Raw genomic sequence first — 20,233 nt, 5'->3', positions numbered from 1 at the left:
CTTTCTGTGCCAACAGCAGCTACGCCCTGGACATGGACAGGTATCCAGTAGGCTTGCTGTGGTTCTGGCGCCACTCGCGTCCGCCTTCCCGATGGCCAAGAAGGTGGCCATTCCTTGGTCGCCCACCTCGCCGGCCACAGCAGCGTTATACTCGCCGCTGCCACCAGACTCGTCCCTGGTGGATTCGGGGACACTTGGGCCGGCAACCCACCTCCAGTTCACCCCTCCGCCCTACCCTGTCTCTTGATGTCTTTGTTCTGCTCTCAACCCTAGGACATCTGGAATCAGTCCGTAACGAGGGGGGTACTGTCACGGCCCAGGCGCATGCCAATGCACATTCCTCAAGGAGCCCCGCGGAGCGCACCTCGGGACACGCCCACGGCCGCTCCTCTCCTGCACGCGTCACTCAATCGGCAGCTGCATTCAATATGCAATCTGCGCACCTGTCGGTGATGATCTGACTGGGCTTCTTAAGCCAATGCAGACCTGCGTTCCGTGCCAGAACGTAACCATCCGTTCCCGTACAGTAAGCCTGATACATGCTTGATGCATTCCTGCTCTCTCTCTGTTTTCTCCTCCGTGTTTCATTGTTGTTTCGTGTCGTTCCTGCAGCAGATCCCCGTTCCTGTTTTCGAGCTGTGCGTCTCGTCTCAACCCCGCGTTTCCTTTGCTTTCCTGACTGCCTGTTGGATCTCGACCACCCGCTGGGACACGGACCTTCTTCGTCCCGCTTAGCCCCCGACTTCCTGCTTGCCTCACGGACCTCAGAGCGCTGCTTTTTCCTCCTGATCTTCCGCCTCTCACTCATCACTTCTGGTAACACTCAGCAATTAATTCCTACACATAATCTTACGCCATACACTCTCTTGGATTTTGTCACACTCCATTCTCTAGTTGATTAATAGTTTATTTTCATAGTATTGTTTCTTATATATATTCATTAATACATATAATAAATACATAGAGCAATATTGCCCCAATATTGCCGTCACTCCTTCTGCAAACATAACACTATTACTATTTAACTAACAGTAAATAATTTGTAACTATAAGAATAAAATAGATAAGTAGATATCTAAGTTATTGTATTTCATACTATTTAACTAACAGCACTAAGTTACTGCAAGTCATTCTATCAAAGGAAGCAATTTAGTTTAATGAATTTAGGCAACAACAACAATAATCAATGTATTTCCTTCATAAAAACACAATCTTTGTCTGGGAGGTATCACTTCTTTCATTTCTAGCTGGTCTTTATTGAAGACAAAACATGTTCACAGGGATCAGGTTTGATCAAGCATCTCCCTACTTAGATTATATGATGCAATATCGCTCTCTTCTGGTTGAAAGGGTGCATGTTAGTGTTTTCCATTTGCTGAAATGGTACAAATATATAATTACGTTGATTTTTGATTTTGGTTAAAAAACGTTTTAATAGTTTTTACCCTTAAAATAATTCGGTTCACAGTATTTATTGTTTTACATATAATATTTCTAATACTGCCGTAAAAAGAGTAAATGAAACAGTCAGAAAAATAACAAGATAAATAATCTTTATTTCCATGTCATTATCATTTATAAAATGCTGTCCAAACTTGATACTATGCAAAATAATATTAACAAGAAAATATTATTTTTCACAGATTTTTTGTCAAGCTCTAGAGACAATACATCTCGAGACTCTCGTTGGTAGTGGTGTTATTGATATGAACTCAGGAAATATTCATATATATATTATGATGCCAAAAATACCACGAGGACAGTCTGATTGAAAGCATCGAATTAAATGTCCTTAAAAAAAAAACTTCATCAGCCAGAATGCATGAGTGCAGATATTAATAATCATAATCCTTGCATCATATTATTGCCACAGTCAGAAACAAAACCCCAGAAAACCAAACACAAATTAATAATCTACAAAAAAGGTCAAAACATGCTGAAAGGAAAAAGAAAAAACTCTATTGTGGTTATTACAGTAATATTATATAAATATTATTTCATGCAATCATATATTCATCTTTTGTACAGTATTGCATGTTCAGTAGTAAATAATTATCATATATCAATGATGATATTGACAACCAGGAAAGGAAAACTTCATTTCATTTTTTCTTGCAGCTAAAACGTTAAAATGTAAGTTTTGTTTAGTCTTTGACAATGTTTTTAACTTAACTCATACCAAAAATTAAATCGCTAAGAAAGCAGACAAAAAATAACCAAAAAAACAAAAATACTTCAAAGACATGTTTGTTTGAGTCCAATACATGAATTTAGTGTGAAATATTTTGACTGTGTCATATTTTACTGTAACATAATCTTACTGTAACATATTTTGCTGTAAAATATTTTACTGTACAATTATTTACTGTCACATATTTTACAGTAAAACAATATTATAATTAATATATTTTTTAACACAATTTACTGTATCAGTTTACTGTCAAATATGGATTTTTAAAACGCTTAGAAAGCAGGCAGAGCAAGAAATCAAAGTACTAAATCGCAAGAAAATCAAACTTGGGTCTAAAACTTTGAGTTACAATTATTCATACATACAAATAGATGAAATATTCATATTAAACTTACTTTATCGTGTGCCTTCTGAGACAACCTGCTCGCCAATCCTTCACTCATTATGAACAACAAATATTGTGATTTGAAATGAATCTGTCATCATTGATTGAAGTTTTCATGGGAGAAAACAATTACTTTGTGTCATATTGTCATTAAATTAAAATCAAAATGTTATACTTAGTTATTTTTTTAGTTTTTTTTGTAATCTGTGAGACTGGAAATGTATATTATGGTACACTGTGTAGACTTTATGAAATTATTACATACTGTATAAACTGTATGAAAGTAGCATATACATACTGTATAAACAGTATGAATGTATGTTGTACTCAGCTGTGGTGTATGATCAGTACATAAATATTAAATAATAATAATTACTGGCAAATGTTGCCCTTTTTTTCCATGTATATATTTTGTGTACAGTATATGTGGCCACAGTGTTTCTGTAAATAAATGAAATTAAATAAAAGATTTGAACTTTAAGTAGGTCCATTTCAGCACCAACAGAGACGGCAAAAGATCATCCAGTTTTGCATGAAATTGTTTTGTGGCAAGAGAAAAGACAAAGCGTGATGATGAAGATGCTTGGTGTCAGAAGTGGGATCACACTCGTTGAATGGAAATAGCTGAAGCACTGGCAGTATCAGCAGATTATGCAATCACACTCAAATAGTTGTGCTCACAGCACCCGCCTCGCCCTGCCCAACCCACCACACACACACACACACACACACACACACACACACACACACACACACGATCCCCAAAACGTTTTTGCTGACTTTTCTTACTCTTCTCTTTCTTGCTGATCTATTTTAAAGTTGTGGTGCATCGTTTGTAAAGGTAAGGGGCTTGTGGCTAAGGGGGGGTTTGAGTGGGATTCCTTTTTCAGTTGTTCTGCAGTCTTCTGCGGTACTTTTTGTCATCATCACCTGACAAAAAACAACAAAGTTGCCATTAAAAGTCTGGAGTTCCGGCAGTGCTAACACATACTTTGTACCTTCGCAAAGAAGGATTTAGGCTGCATTAAAAATGCAGGAGAGAAAAGAAGATTGTCAAAGAATGAAACATGATTACATTTCTGGGACTTTCACAAACACTTCAAATGTTGAATATCGTCTCAAGAAAAACTAAAATTACCATCAAGATGGTGCCGGGAAATATACTTCAACGCCTCATCAAGTAGAATGACTGGGATGGAAATCTTCAGGACCACAACCCACTGATACCAACATAGTGGGGTCACTTGGAAGATCAGCTGAGCAATTGAAACAAAGTTAACAGTTAACATTGTGAAAAGTTAATGTAATTAGCTGACATTGTAAACAGTGTGAAGCTCGCAAAGTAAGCAATAGTGTAAACAAGGGGTTCTCAAACTTTTTGACTCAGGGGCCGCATTGAGTTAAAAAGCATTGGCCGGGGGCCGGGCTGTATATATATATTTATATATATACATCTATATATATAAATGTATATATATAAATGTGTATATATATATATATATATATATATATATATATATATATATATATATATACATCCATCCATCCATTTTCTACCGCTTATTCCCTTCGGGGTCGCGGGGGGCGCTGGAGCCTATCTCAGCTACAATCGGGCGGAAGGTGGGGTACACCCTGGACAAGTCGCCACCTCATCGCAGGGCCAACACAGATAGACAGACAACATTCACACTCACATTCACACACTAGGACCAATTTTAGTGTTGCCAATCAACCTATCCCCAGTATATAGATATATATATATATATATAGATATTGAGCGCAATGATGTCACGGTATCGATGGGGAAATGCATTTTTAGACAATATGATTTGCCTGAACAACTAGGAGACACACTAGGAGAGTAACAAGCGGTAGAAAATGGATTAGAAAGAACAGATTAAAAAATTTATTTTTATTTTTTAAATCAGTTTTTTTTTTACTTGGGACTTTGCGTGTCGGATCCGGCCCGCGGGCCGTAGTTTGGGGACCCTTGGTGTAAACAGTTAACAAAAACCAGGGGTCCCCAAACTACGGCCTACGGGCCGGATCCGGCACTCCACCGTCCAAAATCCGGCCTGCGGGAAGTCCCAAGTTAAAAAAAAAAAAAAAAAGTTTTTTTTGTTTTTGTTTTTTTTAATTATTATTTTTTTAAATCTGTCTTTTCTAATCCATTTTCTACCGCTTGTTACTCTCGGTGTCTCCTAGCTGCTCAGGAAAATCATATAGTCTAAAAAAGCATTTTCCCATCGATAACGTGACATCATCGCGCTCGGTATATACAGTCGCGATCAAAAGTTTATATACACTTGTAAAGAACATAATGTCATGGCTGTCTTGAGTCGCCAATAATTTCTACAACTCTTATTTTTTTGTGATAGAGTGATTGGAGCACATACTTGTTGGTCACAAAAAACATTCATGAAGTTTGGTTCTTTTATGAATTTATTCTGGGTCTACTGAAAATGTGATCAAATCTGCTGGGTCAAAAGTATATATACAGCAATGTTAAAGGCCTACTGAAATGAATTTTTTTTATTTAAACGGGGATAGCAGATCCATTCTATGTGTCATACTTGATCATTTCGCGATATTGCCATATTTTTGCTGAAAGGATTTAGTAGAGAACATGGACGATAAAGTTCGCAACTTTTGGTCGCTGATAAAAAAAGCCTTGCCTGTACCGGAAGTAGTGTGACGTCACAGGTTGAAAGACTCAGAGAAAGCGACGATTACCCCATTAATTTGAGCGAGGATGAAAGATTTGTGGATGAGGAACGTGAGAATGAAGGACTAGAGTGTAGTGCAGGAGGTATCTTTTTTCGCTCTGACCGTAACTTAGGTACAAGGGTTCATTGGATTCCACACTTTCTCCTTTTTCTATTGTGGATCACGGATTTGTATTTTAAACCACCTCGGATACTATATCCTCTTGAAAATGAGAGTCGAGAATGCGAAATGGACATTCACAGTGACTTTTATCTCCACGACAATACATCGGCGAAGCTCTTTAGCTACGGAGCTAACGTGATAGCACATCGGGCTTAAATGCAGATAGAAACAAAATAAATAAACCCCTGACTGGAAGGATAGACAGAAAATCAACAATACTATTAAACCATGGACATGTAAATACACGGTTAATGCTTTCCAGGCTGGCGAAGCTTAACAATGCTGTTGCTAACGACGTCATTGAAGCTAACTTAGCAACGGGACCTCTACAGAGCTATGCTAAAAACATTAGCTATCCACCTACGCCAGCCCTCATCTGCATTCCAGCGATCGACGGAGCGACGATCATAGATGCGGTCGGCGGCCCGGAGACGGAGGAAGTCAAGGTGAGGTCGGCGGCTAGCGCGTCTGCTATCCATCTCAAAGTCCTCCTGGTTGTGTTGCTGTAGTCCGCCGCTAATACACCGATCCCACCTACAACTTTCTTCTTTGCAGTCTTCATTGTTCATTAAACAAATTGCAAAAGATTCACCAACACAGATGTCCAGAATACTGTGGAATTTTGATATGAAAACAGAGCTTTTTGTATTGGATTCAATGGTGTACCAATACTTTCGGTTCAAAGATTGACGTCACGCGCATACGTCATCATACATAGACGTTTTCAACAGGAAGTTTAACGGGATATTTAAAATTGCACTTTATAAGTTAACCCGGCCGTATTGGCATGTGTTGCAATGTTAAGATTTCATCATTGATATATAAACTATCAGACTGCGTGGTCGGTAGTAGTGGGTTTCAGTAGGCCTTTAATATTTGGTTACATGTCCCTTGGCAAGTTTCACTGCAATAAGGCGCTTTTGGTAGCCATCCACAAGCTTCTGGCAAGCTTCTGGTTGAATTTTTGACCATTCCTCTCGACAAAATTGGTGCAGTTCTGCTAAATTTGTTGGTTTTCTGACATGGACTTGTTTCTTCAGCATTGTCCACACTTTTAAGTCAGGACTTTGGGAAGGCCATTCTAAAACTTAATTCTAGCCTGATATATCAATCAATCAATCAATCAATGTTTATTTATATAGCCCTAAATCACAAGTGTCTCAAAGGGCTGCACAAGCCACAACGACATCCTCGGTACAGAGCCCACATACATACATATAGCCATTCCTTTACCACTTTTGACATGTGTTTGGGGTCATTGTCCTATTGGAACACCCAACGGCGCCCAAGACCCAACCTCTGGGCTGATGATTTTAGGTTGTCCTGAAAAATTTGGAGGTAATCCTCCTTTTTCATTGTCCCATTTAACGCACCAGTTCCATTGGCAGCAAAACAGGCCCAGAGCATAATACTACCACCACCATGCTTGAAGGTAGGTATGGTGTACCTGCGATTAAAGGCCACACCTTTTCTCCTCCAAACATATTGCTGGTTATTGTGGCCAAACAACTCAATTTTTGTTTCATCGGACATCACATGGACAAAGATAAGACCTTCTGAAGAAAAGTTCTGTGGTCAGATGAAACTAAAATTTAGCTATTTGGCCACAATACCCAGCAATATGTTTGGAGGAGAAAAGGTGAGGCCTTTAATCCCAGGAACACCATTCCCACCACCAAGCATGGTGGTGGTAGTATTATGCTCTGGGCCTGTTTTGCTGCCAATGGAACTGGTGCTTTACAGAGAGTAAAGGGGACAAGGAAAAAGGAGGATTCCCTCCAAATTCTTCAGGAAAACCTAAAATCATCAGCCCAGAGGTTGGGTCTTGGGCGCAGTTGGGTGTTCCAACAGAACAATGACCCCAAACACACGTCAAAAGTGGAAAGGAATGGCTAAATCATGCAAGAATTAAGGTTTTAGAATGGCCTTCCCAAAGTCCTGACTTAAACGTGTGGACAATGCTGAAGAAACAAGTCTATATCAGAAAATCAACACATTAAGCTGAACTGCACCAATTTTGTCAGGAGGAGTGGTCAAAAATTCAACCAGAAGCTTGCCAGAAGCTTGTGGATGGCTACCAAAAGCACCTTATTGCAGTGAAACTTGCCAAGGGACATGTAACCAAATATTAACATTGCTGTATGTATACTTTTGACCCAGCAGATTTGGTCACATTTTCAGTAGATCCATAATAAATTCACAAAAGAACCAAACTTCATGAATGTTTTTTGTGACCAACAAGTATGTACTCCAATCACTCTATCACAAAAAAAATAAGACTTGTACAAAGTATTGGAAACTCAAGACAGCCATGACATTATGTTCTTTACAAGTGTATGTAAACTTTTGATCGTGACTGTATATATATATATATATATATATATATATATATATATATATATATATATATATATATATATATATATATGCAGCCCGGCCCCCGACCAAATTTTTTTTAACCCAATGTGGCCCCCGAGTCAAAAAGTTTGGGGACCCTTGACATAAACTGTACATCTAAAAAAAACAAAGAAGAGCCATCCATCCATCCATTTCCTACCGCTTGTCCCTTTTGGGGTTTGGTGGTAGCGGGGGGTGTATTTTGTAGCGTCCCGGAAGAGTTAGTGCTGCAAAGGGTTCTGGGTATTTGTTCTGTTGTGTTTATGTTGTGTTACGGTGCGGATGTTTTCCCGAAATGTGTTTGTCATTTTTGTTTGGTGTGGATTCACAGTGTGGCGTATATTTCTAACAGTGTTAAAGTTGTTTATACGGTCACCCTCAGTGTAACCTGTATCGCTGTTGATCTAGTATGCGTTGCATTCACGTGTGTGTGCGTACAGAAGCCGCACATATCTTGTGACTGGGCCGGCACGTTGTTAGAATGGATGAAAAGCGGACGTGATGACAGCTCGTAGAGGACGATAAACGCAGTGCCTTTAAAGCACGTCCCCAAGACTGTGGTCCGGGTGGACTACGAGATATAATGACTGATGAACACCTTCGTTCGATAATGAAGGTTGTCTCAGCTCAAAGCCTGAACCAGCATCCAAGAAAAGATGCCAGGTATCTGGCTTGGGCACATCAGATTAGATCAGTGTGTTGCAAACTGAGCAGTTTAAAGTCCTGAATGGTTGGTTTATTCATTGTTATTTTATTTTCAAATTTATTAGCCTGTGGAAAAAAGTTAATGTTGATATTTACCTCAGAAGGCTGCAAATGGAAAAGAGGCATTACATTTTTATTTAAATTGTATTTGATATGCCATTGATATTTTTTAATTATTATTATTATTATTTGAAACTCGATTTTGCATGTCACTATAAAGTTATATAAGCCTTGCTTGTTCAATATTCAATGCAAAACTTGTTTGGGTCCCTATTAAAAGGTTAATTTGTTCAACCTTGGCCCGCGGCTTTGTTCAGTTTAAAATTTTGTCTGTATTTGAGTTTGACACCCCTGTTTTATGGCGATAATACAGCTTAGCAACATAAATGAGTATTTTATAATCAGTGTAAAAAAAATGTACCTGTGACTACAACATTTATTTTCTGCCACAAAATAAGGACTAGGAGATCCAACTTCAGACTGTCAACAACCTATGCGTGTGCACGTAAAGCTCTCGTGCGCGATTTTGTGCACGTCCAGAGAGGAGGAGACGTACAGGGACTATCAGCGAGGTGATTTACAGTTTGAATTCTGCCTGGTGACACAAGATTCAGGCACCCCAGATTTACCATTGTAAACTGTTAACAACGTGGGCTACACGGGGAGCAGTGGTTAGCACTTGTGCCTCACAGGTCCTATGTTCGATTCCCAGGCTCTAAGTCTTTCTGTGTGGATTTTGCATGTTCTCAGCCGGTTCTCTTTGGGTACTACGGCTTCCTCCCGCCTCCAAAGACATGCACCTGGGGATAGGTTGATTGGCAACACTAAAATTGGCCCTAGTGTGTGAATGTTGTCTATCTGTGTTGGCCCGGCAATGATGTGGCGACTTTTCCAGGGTGTGCCCCCGCCTTCTGTCCGAGTACAGCTGGGATAAGCTAAGCCAACCACTACGCTAGCGTTAAACAACACCAAGAAATAAGTGCTTAGTGAAGTTCAAGAAGTGTGAATGGAAACAAGTTAGAGCTGAAAAGAGCAGATGTTAACAGAAAAATAACAATTAGATTAATAAGAGTTAAAGAAAGGATAATATAACAACAGCAGTTGGTGTGTCAGCATTGTCACAGTCAGTACATGACACATAAAAGGAAGGTGGAACCATCCATATTCGATGGTGTCGATACCAAATATGGTATAGTATTATGGCTGTCAAAAATAATGCGATAACGCAATTACTATAAGTTCCTTTAACGACGCACATTTTTTTTAAACGTGCGATCAACACGCATGCGTCCTGACTACCTTTTGACCCTTGGTCCATTCCATAGTGTAGGAAAACATAAGGGCGTTCACTTACTGTTGAGCCACAAGCTCGAGAATAGCGTGCAGAAATACACAAAGAAAAGGGGACATTATGGAAATCCCATGTTCAAAGCCATGCAAAGTCGTTCTCCCGACAAGACCAGACCATTTTATCTTCGAGATGACATCACTGCAGCAACTGCATGCTGGCTCGCTTTGCCGCTTGCAGAGGGGGAGCTTTATTTCTGTGTTTGGATTACGGTTGAGTGCATTGATAACATAAAATGTATATTGTTACACTAACTGCTTTAATGAGACGGTCGAAAAGCTCCGCAGAATAGAAAGACGGTAAGCAGGAAGTCTAGAGTATTTTTTTATCCAAGACTTTGACGTTGTCAAAACGTGTCAAGACATCTCTTCTCATATTGATCACATCGTCAAATCCGGTCTTACTACGATAACAAAATAAAAAACGATCAGGCTTTGTCAAAGATGTTTTGCAATATAATGTCACGTGTGATATTTCTACCTAAATAAATGGTTTCTGGCAGATTGAATATAAAGACTATATTCTTTTATAACCTGTTCTGATTGATAGTCTGCAATTACAGAATGTTTAGCAGGCTGAACATCACGTTTACATAATCAGTAGAGAAGGTTACATAATTGTCATGCAGAGATATTAATACTATTAACTTGTACAACATGTAATGTACAGAATATCAGAAGCCTTTATTCAGGTAGAAATGTCACATTTTATATCAACAAACATCATTTACAATCAGACAATGATCATAACGATCCACATTTTGTGTTATTAATGCACAAAACAGGTCTCTAAACATGGTGTTGCAGGAATACGAATTCTGTATTCCTACCAAATACCAAATCTGGCAAGACACCACCAACACATTGCAGGTAATTATTTTATTGTCATTAAAAGTGTGTTTATTTTCTTTTAGTGTTGAGCTATTGAAAAAAGCATAATGTTTAAAAAAAAACATTTCATTAAACCAAACTAATTGTCCAGACATGGTAATAAAAACATACAAATTATTTGTCAAGGGTACCCTTATTAATGATGAAAAATGATATCTAGCTGTGATTATCACGAATAATCTGTACAAACTGCGATTCAATTGCAATTAGATATTTTAATCGTTTGACAGCCCTAATCGTATATGATCAATACTAGAATGATTACATTGATATTTTCATTTTCTCAAAATATTTTTTTTGTTAATGTTTAGAAAAACAGGGAACAAACTGTTAACAGCATATATTAGAAAGGTATTTAGCACCTTTAAAGTAAAAATGTATCAAAGTCCCACCATCTTGTAATTTGGACCCCACTGACTTTTACCATGGAGCTGAGATGTATGTTGTTGTTTTTTGCATATATATATATGCTTCGCATATGCTGAGAAGGACAAGCAGTAAAAAATGGATGGATGCTAATGCCGGTTTCTTTTAGTGTTGAATAAACATCATAGTTGCACACAAAACCAAACAAAGTACTTACTGGCAGAGGATCAACATAAAGGATTAGGAAGTGCAGGGAAAGAGAAAGGACAATCGCTCCCAACAGCCAATTGTTGACCCAGGGAGGCATTCTGACCAGGGACTGGTTCTCTGACAAACTGTTAGGGGAAAAGTTGCATATATCAGCACATGCTGGATATATGACAGAAGAGACTAGTGCTGAATGATTCATTGTGTTTATGATAATATTACAATATGATAAAACATGAGTGTTTTGTCACTAGGGAGTTAACTGACTTGATTGTGAACATTGTCATACCAAACAGCACATTGATTAAAGTGCTTAATAAACATATTTAAATTCATTTAAATAACATATATGAAAGAATAAAAATCATTTAGCCCTAGTAGGTACATACCCTAGGAAGTGTATGTTGGGATAATAACCAAATCCAGTAAATTCATTACAATCGTTGCACTAAAACAATCTCCATTAGGCTAGCAAACATGTAAACATGCACTTTATAACATGCACAGGAAATGGACAAATAATCGATTTCACCCCGAGAGGGACAGGTGGTAGAACATGAATAAATGGATGGATGGATCTTGTTTATTTGGAATTGTTAAGTTTTGGCCTTCAGGCTTCATGGACTTTGCTTGTTTTTTGCAGTGTGGAAGACAAAGTTGAAGGCCTATACTGTTAATAAAAACATACAAATATATGAAAAGGATGAAGACCTAAATGGGAAGTGCACTTTTTGAGAGACAAGAACACGTGTTTTTGGGGATGGGGTTTTGTATCCTAATTTGTAACTAGATGAGGCAATTCCTGAAGGAATTGCGTGTGAATGATCCAATGCACAAGTTGAAGTGAAATTCTGATAGAATGTAGTATGAATGTAAGAATAGTTTGAATGTTGAAATGGTTTGAATGTTGAAGAGCTGACATTGAACTGAAATGCTAATTGAATGTAGGTTGAATGTAGAAATCGTTTGAATGTTGAAATCGTTTGAATGCTGAAATGGTCTGAATGTTGAAATAGTTTGAATGTTGAAAAGCAGACGCTAAACTGAAATACTAGTTAAATGTAGAAATGGTTTGAAAGTTGAAATAGAATGTTAAAATGGTTTGAGAGGTGAAGAGCAGAAGACATTACATATCCCATGTAATGTACCACATAATTTTTAGTTATTTTTAGTAGATCATTTACAAACAATATTATCATTAAACATGTAATGTAAAATTCTATAATATGCATGCAAATAATTTAGAAAACGTTTCTCATTTGGCAACTATATCCTACAGCCACGCCCGCTCGGGTAATGTACTTCCGGTGTTGTGACCTCTGTTTACATTTGTCACATCAAAAATATACTTAATAAATGATGTAGAACTACAACTGGTTCTGAACTAACAGTGTTCAGATTGTAGTCATCCAAATATGATTCGCAGCAAAGTAGAGAGCCGTAACGTTGTGGCTCGGAGAGTGAACGTAGGCGACAACAAGTAGGCTGATGTTGCTAACTGTCCTAACTAGGAGGCTTTACAAACACTCAACCAGCAATTCAGTGCACCGTTCAGGCAAGAGGAACAGCGAGTACCTGCGGCTGAGGCAAGCGTTCAACCAATTTAGTTTGGATCATATTTATTTTATATTGTAGTGGGTTTACATAATTCAACCACAGAACTTTTGTTATTGTTAACACATTTCCGGTGTTGTTTGTTGTTGCGCTGCGAAGCCATGGATGTATAGATACTGCACAATTGTTGATAAGAAAACAAAGTCTGAATGTCATTAAAACAATTAGCTCTATTTTTTGACACTCCTCCTTTCGACTCCAGTCCTTACACACTACAATATTTCATTTAAAAAAAATGCAGAAGTGATATCTTGACGCGAAAATTAATGCTTATGCGGATTTCTGGGTTTTCGCTGACTTTCACATGCCGAGATAGGACACCAATCTGTACTGACTGAAAATCATGAACAATCATATTACAGTATTTGTAGTCCACATTTCATGTTTTGTTTGTACACAGCTAGCTCAACAGTATATGTAGTTGTAATAACCAGCATGATGTGCTGCCTGTATCATGATCAATACTATGCTGTCTTACTCGATGGACAGTCTGGTCAAGCTGGCGAAGGACGTTTCCAGTTGATTTTGGGGAGGTGGAAAAAAGTTTATATCACTGCAGGCCACTTTTTGTTAGCGCAAACAGTTCACATTTTGTTGTGATGCAGTTTCTTTGAGCAGTGTACTCCTCACCTAATACAAAAATCATTTTCATCGATAATAACCTTGTGTTCAACTCAGTGCAGCAGAAGTACTCCATTTCTGTCGGCATAGCTTGGCTCCAAATTCTCATTTTACACCGTAACCAAGTCATGCCGATCCTGACTCTCCCAGCTTCTGTCTGCTCCAACGTTTCACCCTCTCTTTGTGCTCACTTAGCTTCTATAAAGTTAAAGTTAAAGTACCAATGATTTTCACACACACACAAGGTGTGGTTAAATTTGTCCTCTGCATTTGACCCATCCCCTTGATCACCCCCTGGGAGGTGAGGGGAGCAGTGGGCAGCAGCGTAGCCGCGCCCGGGAATCATTTTTGGTGATTTAACCCCCAATTCCAACCCTTGATGCTGAGTGCCAAGCAGGGAGGTAATGGGTCCCATTTTTATAGTCTTTGGTATGACCCGGCCGGGGTTTGAACTCACAACCTACCGATCTCAGGGCGGACACTCTAACCACTAGGTCACTGAGTAACCAGTGTTCATCCTTCGTATATTCAGGTTAAAAAAGATAAGGCTGTGAATCATCATCTGTCCAAAAAATAATAATTTTCATCGTCTATTACCGAGGCTGGTATGATTAAAAAACACACACGTTTGTTGCCGGAAGTAGGAACAGACATTTGTTGACGGAAGTAGGAAGTGCGTTGCTATGGGCAATTAAATCAATGCACCCATAAAATAAGGTCAGGTAATTTTTTAAATGACCAAAATAGAGTGAATATTGCATATATTATTATAAACATGTATGATATTACATTATATATATATACTTATAGTGTGTAGATAAAACATTAAAGGAGGTTTTTGAAGTTGTTCTATAGAGCTTTGAAGGCAACACAGGGGACTCCCATACCCGCCGTATCTTGTTTTTTCTTTATAACCCTAAAAAAAGACATGTATGTTCTTGTCTCTTATAATGATTGTGAATGATAGGCAACATTCCAAAAAAGTGCAGTTTCCCTTTAAGGTGCAGTGTAAGCAATGTGTAGTATGTTGTTTTATTTCTTTTGAAAAAAGACTTAAGAGGTTGTTGTCTCTGGAAAAACCAAGACAGCCTTCAAAATCAATATTTGCTTCCCTCCACACTTCTTTGTCCTCCCAATCTTCTTACAAAAATATATATAAAGTTTGTTTGCTATGCTCATTATTTGTAATGGGTGTGTTGTGTGTTCTTCTTTCATGGAAATCATGCCGTTAACCTTCAGGCGGATGTCGAACTCTTTCTCAAAGGGAGTCTTGTCATGCCAGATGACAGCGTCTCACATTTATAACTTTTACACAAATTAAAACTAATATACATTTTCCTAAATTATAACTAATACAACGTATACACAATTATAACTAATACACTTTTCACAAATTATAAACACTACACCTTATATACAATTACAACTACTGTAATACACTTTATACATTTATAAGCACTACACATTATACGCAATTAAAAACACTACACTTTGTAAACAATTATAACAAATATACTTTATATGCAATTAGAAAAAACACACTTTATACACAATCATAACTAATGCAGCTTACACACAATTATAAACACTTCACCTTATACACACATAATTAATAGCCCCTTTACACAAACATAACTAATACAATTTATACACCATTATAACTAATAGACATCTTACGCAATTATAACTAATCACTTTATACACAATTATACTGTAACCCATTGCTTGGATTCAAAACGATGTCACTTTCCGCTAATGTCCGGCTAATTGAATAAAGCCAGCGTCTGTTCTCAATGGGAATTAGGTGCCATTTAGCCTTTCTTGAAGAAAAATGCCCTATGCTTGCGTTGTATTCGGCTGTACGAAACGTTTTAAATAGCAAAAAGAATAAACGTTTCTTCAGAGTTCTGCGAGAGGTAATCGAGAACGGCGGAAGAGTGCAGGATTTTATGAAAGACGACGACAAAGGTACCACGCACTCCAGTACAAGGGAGCAGAGCCGAAGAATGCAGGAGTTTGCAGTGACCACGTTGTTAAAGGTTTGTTTGATATACTTTTAACGTTTAGTGTTTCCCACTTAAGTATTATCTTGATATTATTTGTATATCTTAAGACACATTTTTGCTATGAGCGTTCCATAGCAAGCACCAACTTGGTAAGTCGAAATAAAAGAATTCAAATGTGAGCAAAACCAAAAAAATGTAAGCTTTTAGCACATACACAGTGTTGACATCTATAGTTATATTTTGATAAAGATGGGGGAAAAACATGCGTACTTGTAAACAGCGCGTGCAACAGCAAGGGCAGGCAACAAACATGGCAGTAGACACAAAGTTAATTATGAAATAGAACTTTAGCCGAGCAAAAACGATGCATGATTTAGCCGGGAGAGTCTTGATACCAATGGCCTTGACCAAACCAAACACAAAGAAATTGTAGACCTCCAAGCTTTTCCAAGTTTGCATCTGTTTTGTCGTGTAGAATAATGTCTAGTTCGATATGTTTGAGAACCTCACCGACGAATAATCCTTTATCACTCGACAAATCTTTTTTTTTTTAATATAAAATGTAGGAATATTTTCCATTGCATAGTTGGATTTTTTGCTCGTATCTGCTTTTTGCAGGAATATACATGCCTCTTGTATACTCAGTGCGCACATTGCTTGCTGTACAACAGCCATCTTAGCTTGGTTGACCACCACTGGTTTTCACTTCCGGGAAGAAATCACTTGTCGCAATACATGCAATAGACATTTCAGCATGACATTTTGAGAAAAGATTACTGACCTGTTGAGGGCGTTAAACATTTCGATGGTGACAAGCACAGACAAGGCCATGGTGGTGGGATAGCGGGATTCAAAGACGTCACAATCTATGCCTTTGAACACTGGATTGTCATCAGTGCACTGCATGAAGTGTCTCTGTAGGGAAACATAAGTTTAGGGGTGCACAAGTTTAGGACATCGCAATGTCCCATCATCGTGACTTGAGGCCTGAACTGCAAAATAATTTAACGTACCCACGTTCTCTCATTTAAAGATGTGTTAAAACTGTCTCATGTTGCTAGTTAACAACAACAGGATTCTTTAAAGGCCTACTGAAATGAATTTTTTTTATTTAAATGGGGATAGCAGATCCATTCTATGTGTCATACTTGACCATTTCGCGATATTGCTATGTTGAGTAAATTTGATCTCATTGTTATTAATGCTGTTTCTGTGTATCATGAGAAGAGAGGCTTGCCGTTGTTGTTATGCGCCTCCAATAGGTTATATACGGTAGTGCCGGTTCATCCGCGCTATCGTCAGGTGATCTCTTCCGGTTCACTGCGCGCCAGGAAATGGCGTCACACACACAGAAAAGTTCGATGGAGTTGTGTTCTTTTTCCCACAGTTACCGATGTTTTGTTTCCCGGTGCTGTGAGGCATTGTACTGAACCATTCTTAAAATAAACCATCATCTTTCATATATATACAACTGGAGTATTCATTGAAGATGAATGAAGAAGGAAGAAACCCAACAGGTTATGGGCCCAGACGTGCAACGGGAGGAAGATGGCAGCGCCTGATCTTCGATGGAGACGAGGACAACTACGAACTTTAGGAAGTAAAATTTCTTGGTCACATGAGTCTTGAACGTTTAAAGTACACAATACTTTCCTCTGGTGAGGTGGACCCAGAGAAGAATGCAAAATGCTTTGCAGAGCTAATCCAATTCCTAGACGACAAAAGTCTGTCGTTGGTGATGAGAGACGCTGCTGACGATGGTCGCAAAGCACTACAAATTTTACGCCGCCATTATGCCAGTGATGGTAAGCCAAGAATTATTTCCCTGTACAACGAATTGTGTTCCCTGAAGAAAGACTCAGAAGAAACTATTACAGACTACATCATTAGAGCTGAAAAGATAGTGACTGCTTTAAGAAATACAAAGCAAGTAATATGCGATGAGTTGAGCATTGCTATGGTTCTGCGGGGCCTACCGGAACCATACAAACCATTCATCATTCACATGACACAGAGCAACGATGAAGTGACTTTTGTGGAGTTCAAGAGCAAACTACGAAGAGACAGAGAAATTTGAACACAAACCAAAATCAGAAAAATGTAATGAAAGTGGACATAACGTCAGCGACCTGTTATGGATGTGGGAATCGTGGACATTTTGCGAAAAATTTTCCCCACAAAACAACACCAAAGTGGTGCAACTACCACCGAAGCACAACACATACAGACGCGACGTGCAGAAGAAAAACCAAGCCTGACTCTGCTAAACAAACTATGGAGAAAGAAGAAGATTCAAAGGAAATTGGCACCTCCTTTGTGTTCCAAGCCAGTCATTTGGTGCTTCCAGACGGCATCAAACAAAATGGACTGATGGTGGACTGTGGGGCGACGTCACACATAATCACTGAGAAGAGCAAATTCACACGATTTGATGAGACTTTTAACCCAAACAAAAACTACATGGAGTTGGCCGATGGAACAAGGAAGAACAACGTGGTGCTGAAGAGAGGCGATGCAGTGGTTCTTCTACGCAACACAGAGGGGAGAAGCGTCCCCGTCACACTGAAGAACACTTTGTTCATCCCAACCTACCCAAAGACTTCATGTCGGTGAAAGCAGCCACGACTAATGGAGCTCAAGTGATCTTCGGAGAAGGACAAAACCGGCTCATCACGAAAGAAGGAAACACCTTCAAGATAGAAGTACACGAGAGACTGTACTACCTCAAAACGGTAAACCATCAAAAACTGTATGATGATTCTGTGCATGACATGATGTCAAAAGACAAAGTGAACCTATGTTGTGATGTGAAAACATGGCACGAGATCTTGGGGCACTGCAATGTGAATGATGTGTTGAAGCTTCAAAATGTTGTGACAGGCATGACAGTTACAGGAGATGCAAAAATAGAATGTGACATTTGTACACAAGGAAAATTCACTAACACTAGGAACAAATTACCTGATGTCAAAGCTAGTGCACCCCTAGAGCTGGTGCACACTGACCTGGCCGGTCCCATTGACCCCATTGGATTAGATGGGCATAAATATTCAGTCTCATTTACTGATGATTATTCAGGGGCAGTATTTGTTTACTTCTTGAAAAATAAGAGTGAAACTACCCTTGCGACAGAGAAGTTCATTGCAGACGTTTCCCCATATGGCAACGTAAAATGTATGCGCTCAGATAATGGAACTGAGTTCACTGGAAACGTTTTTCAAACACTTTTGAGAGAGAAAGGTATCAGACATGAAACCTCATCACCTTATTCTCCTCATCAAAATGGTACAGCTGAAAGACAGTGGCGAACACTGTTTGAAATGGCAAGGTGTATGCTACTAGAAAAAGAGTTACCAAAAACATTATGGCCTTATGCTGTTCAAAGTGCCGCCCACATTCGGAACAGATGTTACAATGACAGAACAAAGAACACACCATATTTCATGCTAACTGGAAAGAAGCCCAACATTTCAAAAATGTGGGTGTTTGGTTCGGAGTGTTACGCATACACTCACAGTCACAAGAAACTTGAACCAAGGTGTGAGAAAGGAGTATTTGTGGGCTATAGTAAAAATAGTTCAGCATACTTGGTCTATGATCCACAGTCAAGAAAGGTGTCAAAACACAGACTGGTAAAATTCACCAAAAAGAACACTGCAGAAAAAGAGACACAAACAAATGCGTATGACTTGGAAATCCCAGATTGTGAAAGCAATGAAACCAAACTACCTGACACTGTGTCAGAAAAATCAGTGAGCATCAAAAATCAAACTGTAGCTCAAAATGATGTTGATAACCAAACACAAACTCTGGAAGTAGAGGAAGATGTGGTGTTAGATGATGCCACAACTAACATAGAGACTAGAACAGAACAAAGAGGTCGTTACCCAAAGAGCGAGAGAATTGTTCCTCCAAAATACAAAAGGAATATGTAACAAACATTGATGATATCAATGAAAGCCATGACGTTATTGATCACTGTTGCAGGGCAGTGTGTGGAGTCCCACAGACGTATAAAGACACCCTGATGTCATCAGAGGCAGCCAGCTGGGAAAAAGCCATGAAAGACGAGTTGGCATCTCTCAAAGAAAATGACACATTTGAACTAACAACATTACCAAAAGCGAAAAATACAGTAGGCGGAAAGTGGGTTTGTGCTCTCAAAGAAAACACAGAGAAAGGACAGCTTTTCAAAGCTAGATATGTTGCCAAAGGATACAGTCAAGCTGAAGGTATAGATTATCAAGAAACATTTGCACCAACCGCAGACATTACTTCTGTGCGTGCATTGATGCAAATAGCTGTCCAAAATGACCTCACCATCCACCAGATGGATGTGAAAACGGCATATTTACATGCCCCCATTGATGAAGAGATATACCTAGAACAACCAGAAGGTTTTCAGAAAACATCGGACACAGGTGAAAATCTAGTATTTAGGTTGAAGAAATCAATCTATGGCCTAAAACAATCAGGAAGAAATTGGTACAAACTTCTAAATGACCTTTTAGAGCAAAACAATTTCAAAAGAAACCTATCTGATCATTGTGTCTACTGAAAACAAACAGAAAATGAAACAGTCATTGTTATCATCTGGGTGGACGACCTGATAAT

At 38.7% G+C, this 20,233-nt stretch overlaps 1 protein-coding gene across 2 annotated transcripts in view; it reads right to left on the bottom strand.

Annotated features, from left to right (window-relative positions):
• Positions 1 to 1,211: 1,211 nt before the first annotated feature.
• atp2a3 (ATPase sarcoplasmic/endoplasmic reticulum Ca2+ transporting 3) overlaps positions 1,212 to 20,233 on the bottom strand; it is a 170,955-nt gene continuing 151,933 nt past the window's right edge. The window contains exons 18-22 of one of the 2 annotated variants that reach the window (XM_062048490.1): positions 16,401 to 16,534; positions 11,389 to 11,506; positions 3,715 to 3,832; positions 3,575 to 3,595; positions 1,212 to 3,506 (exon numbers count right to left, since the gene is read on the bottom strand). In XM_062048490.1, the coding sequence (XP_061904474.1) occupies positions 3,591 to 3,595; positions 3,715 to 3,832; positions 11,389 to 11,506; positions 16,401 to 16,534 (375 nt within the window). In that variant the 3' untranslated portion in view covers positions 1,212 to 3,506; positions 3,575 to 3,590. The remainder of the gene's footprint in view (positions 3,507 to 3,574; positions 3,596 to 3,714; positions 3,833 to 11,388; positions 11,507 to 16,400; positions 16,535 to 20,233) is intronic. The other variant, XM_062048489.1, reaches the window with a different exon arrangement.

This window comes from Entelurus aequoreus, linkage group LG05 (genome assembly GCF_033978785.1).
Source record: "Entelurus aequoreus isolate RoL-2023_Sb linkage group LG05, RoL_Eaeq_v1.1, whole genome shotgun sequence".
In the NCBI taxonomy this organism is placed as follows: Eukaryota; Metazoa; Chordata; class Actinopteri; order Syngnathiformes; family Syngnathidae; genus Entelurus; species Entelurus aequoreus.
This window is presented reverse-complemented; position numbering and strand designations above follow the sequence as displayed.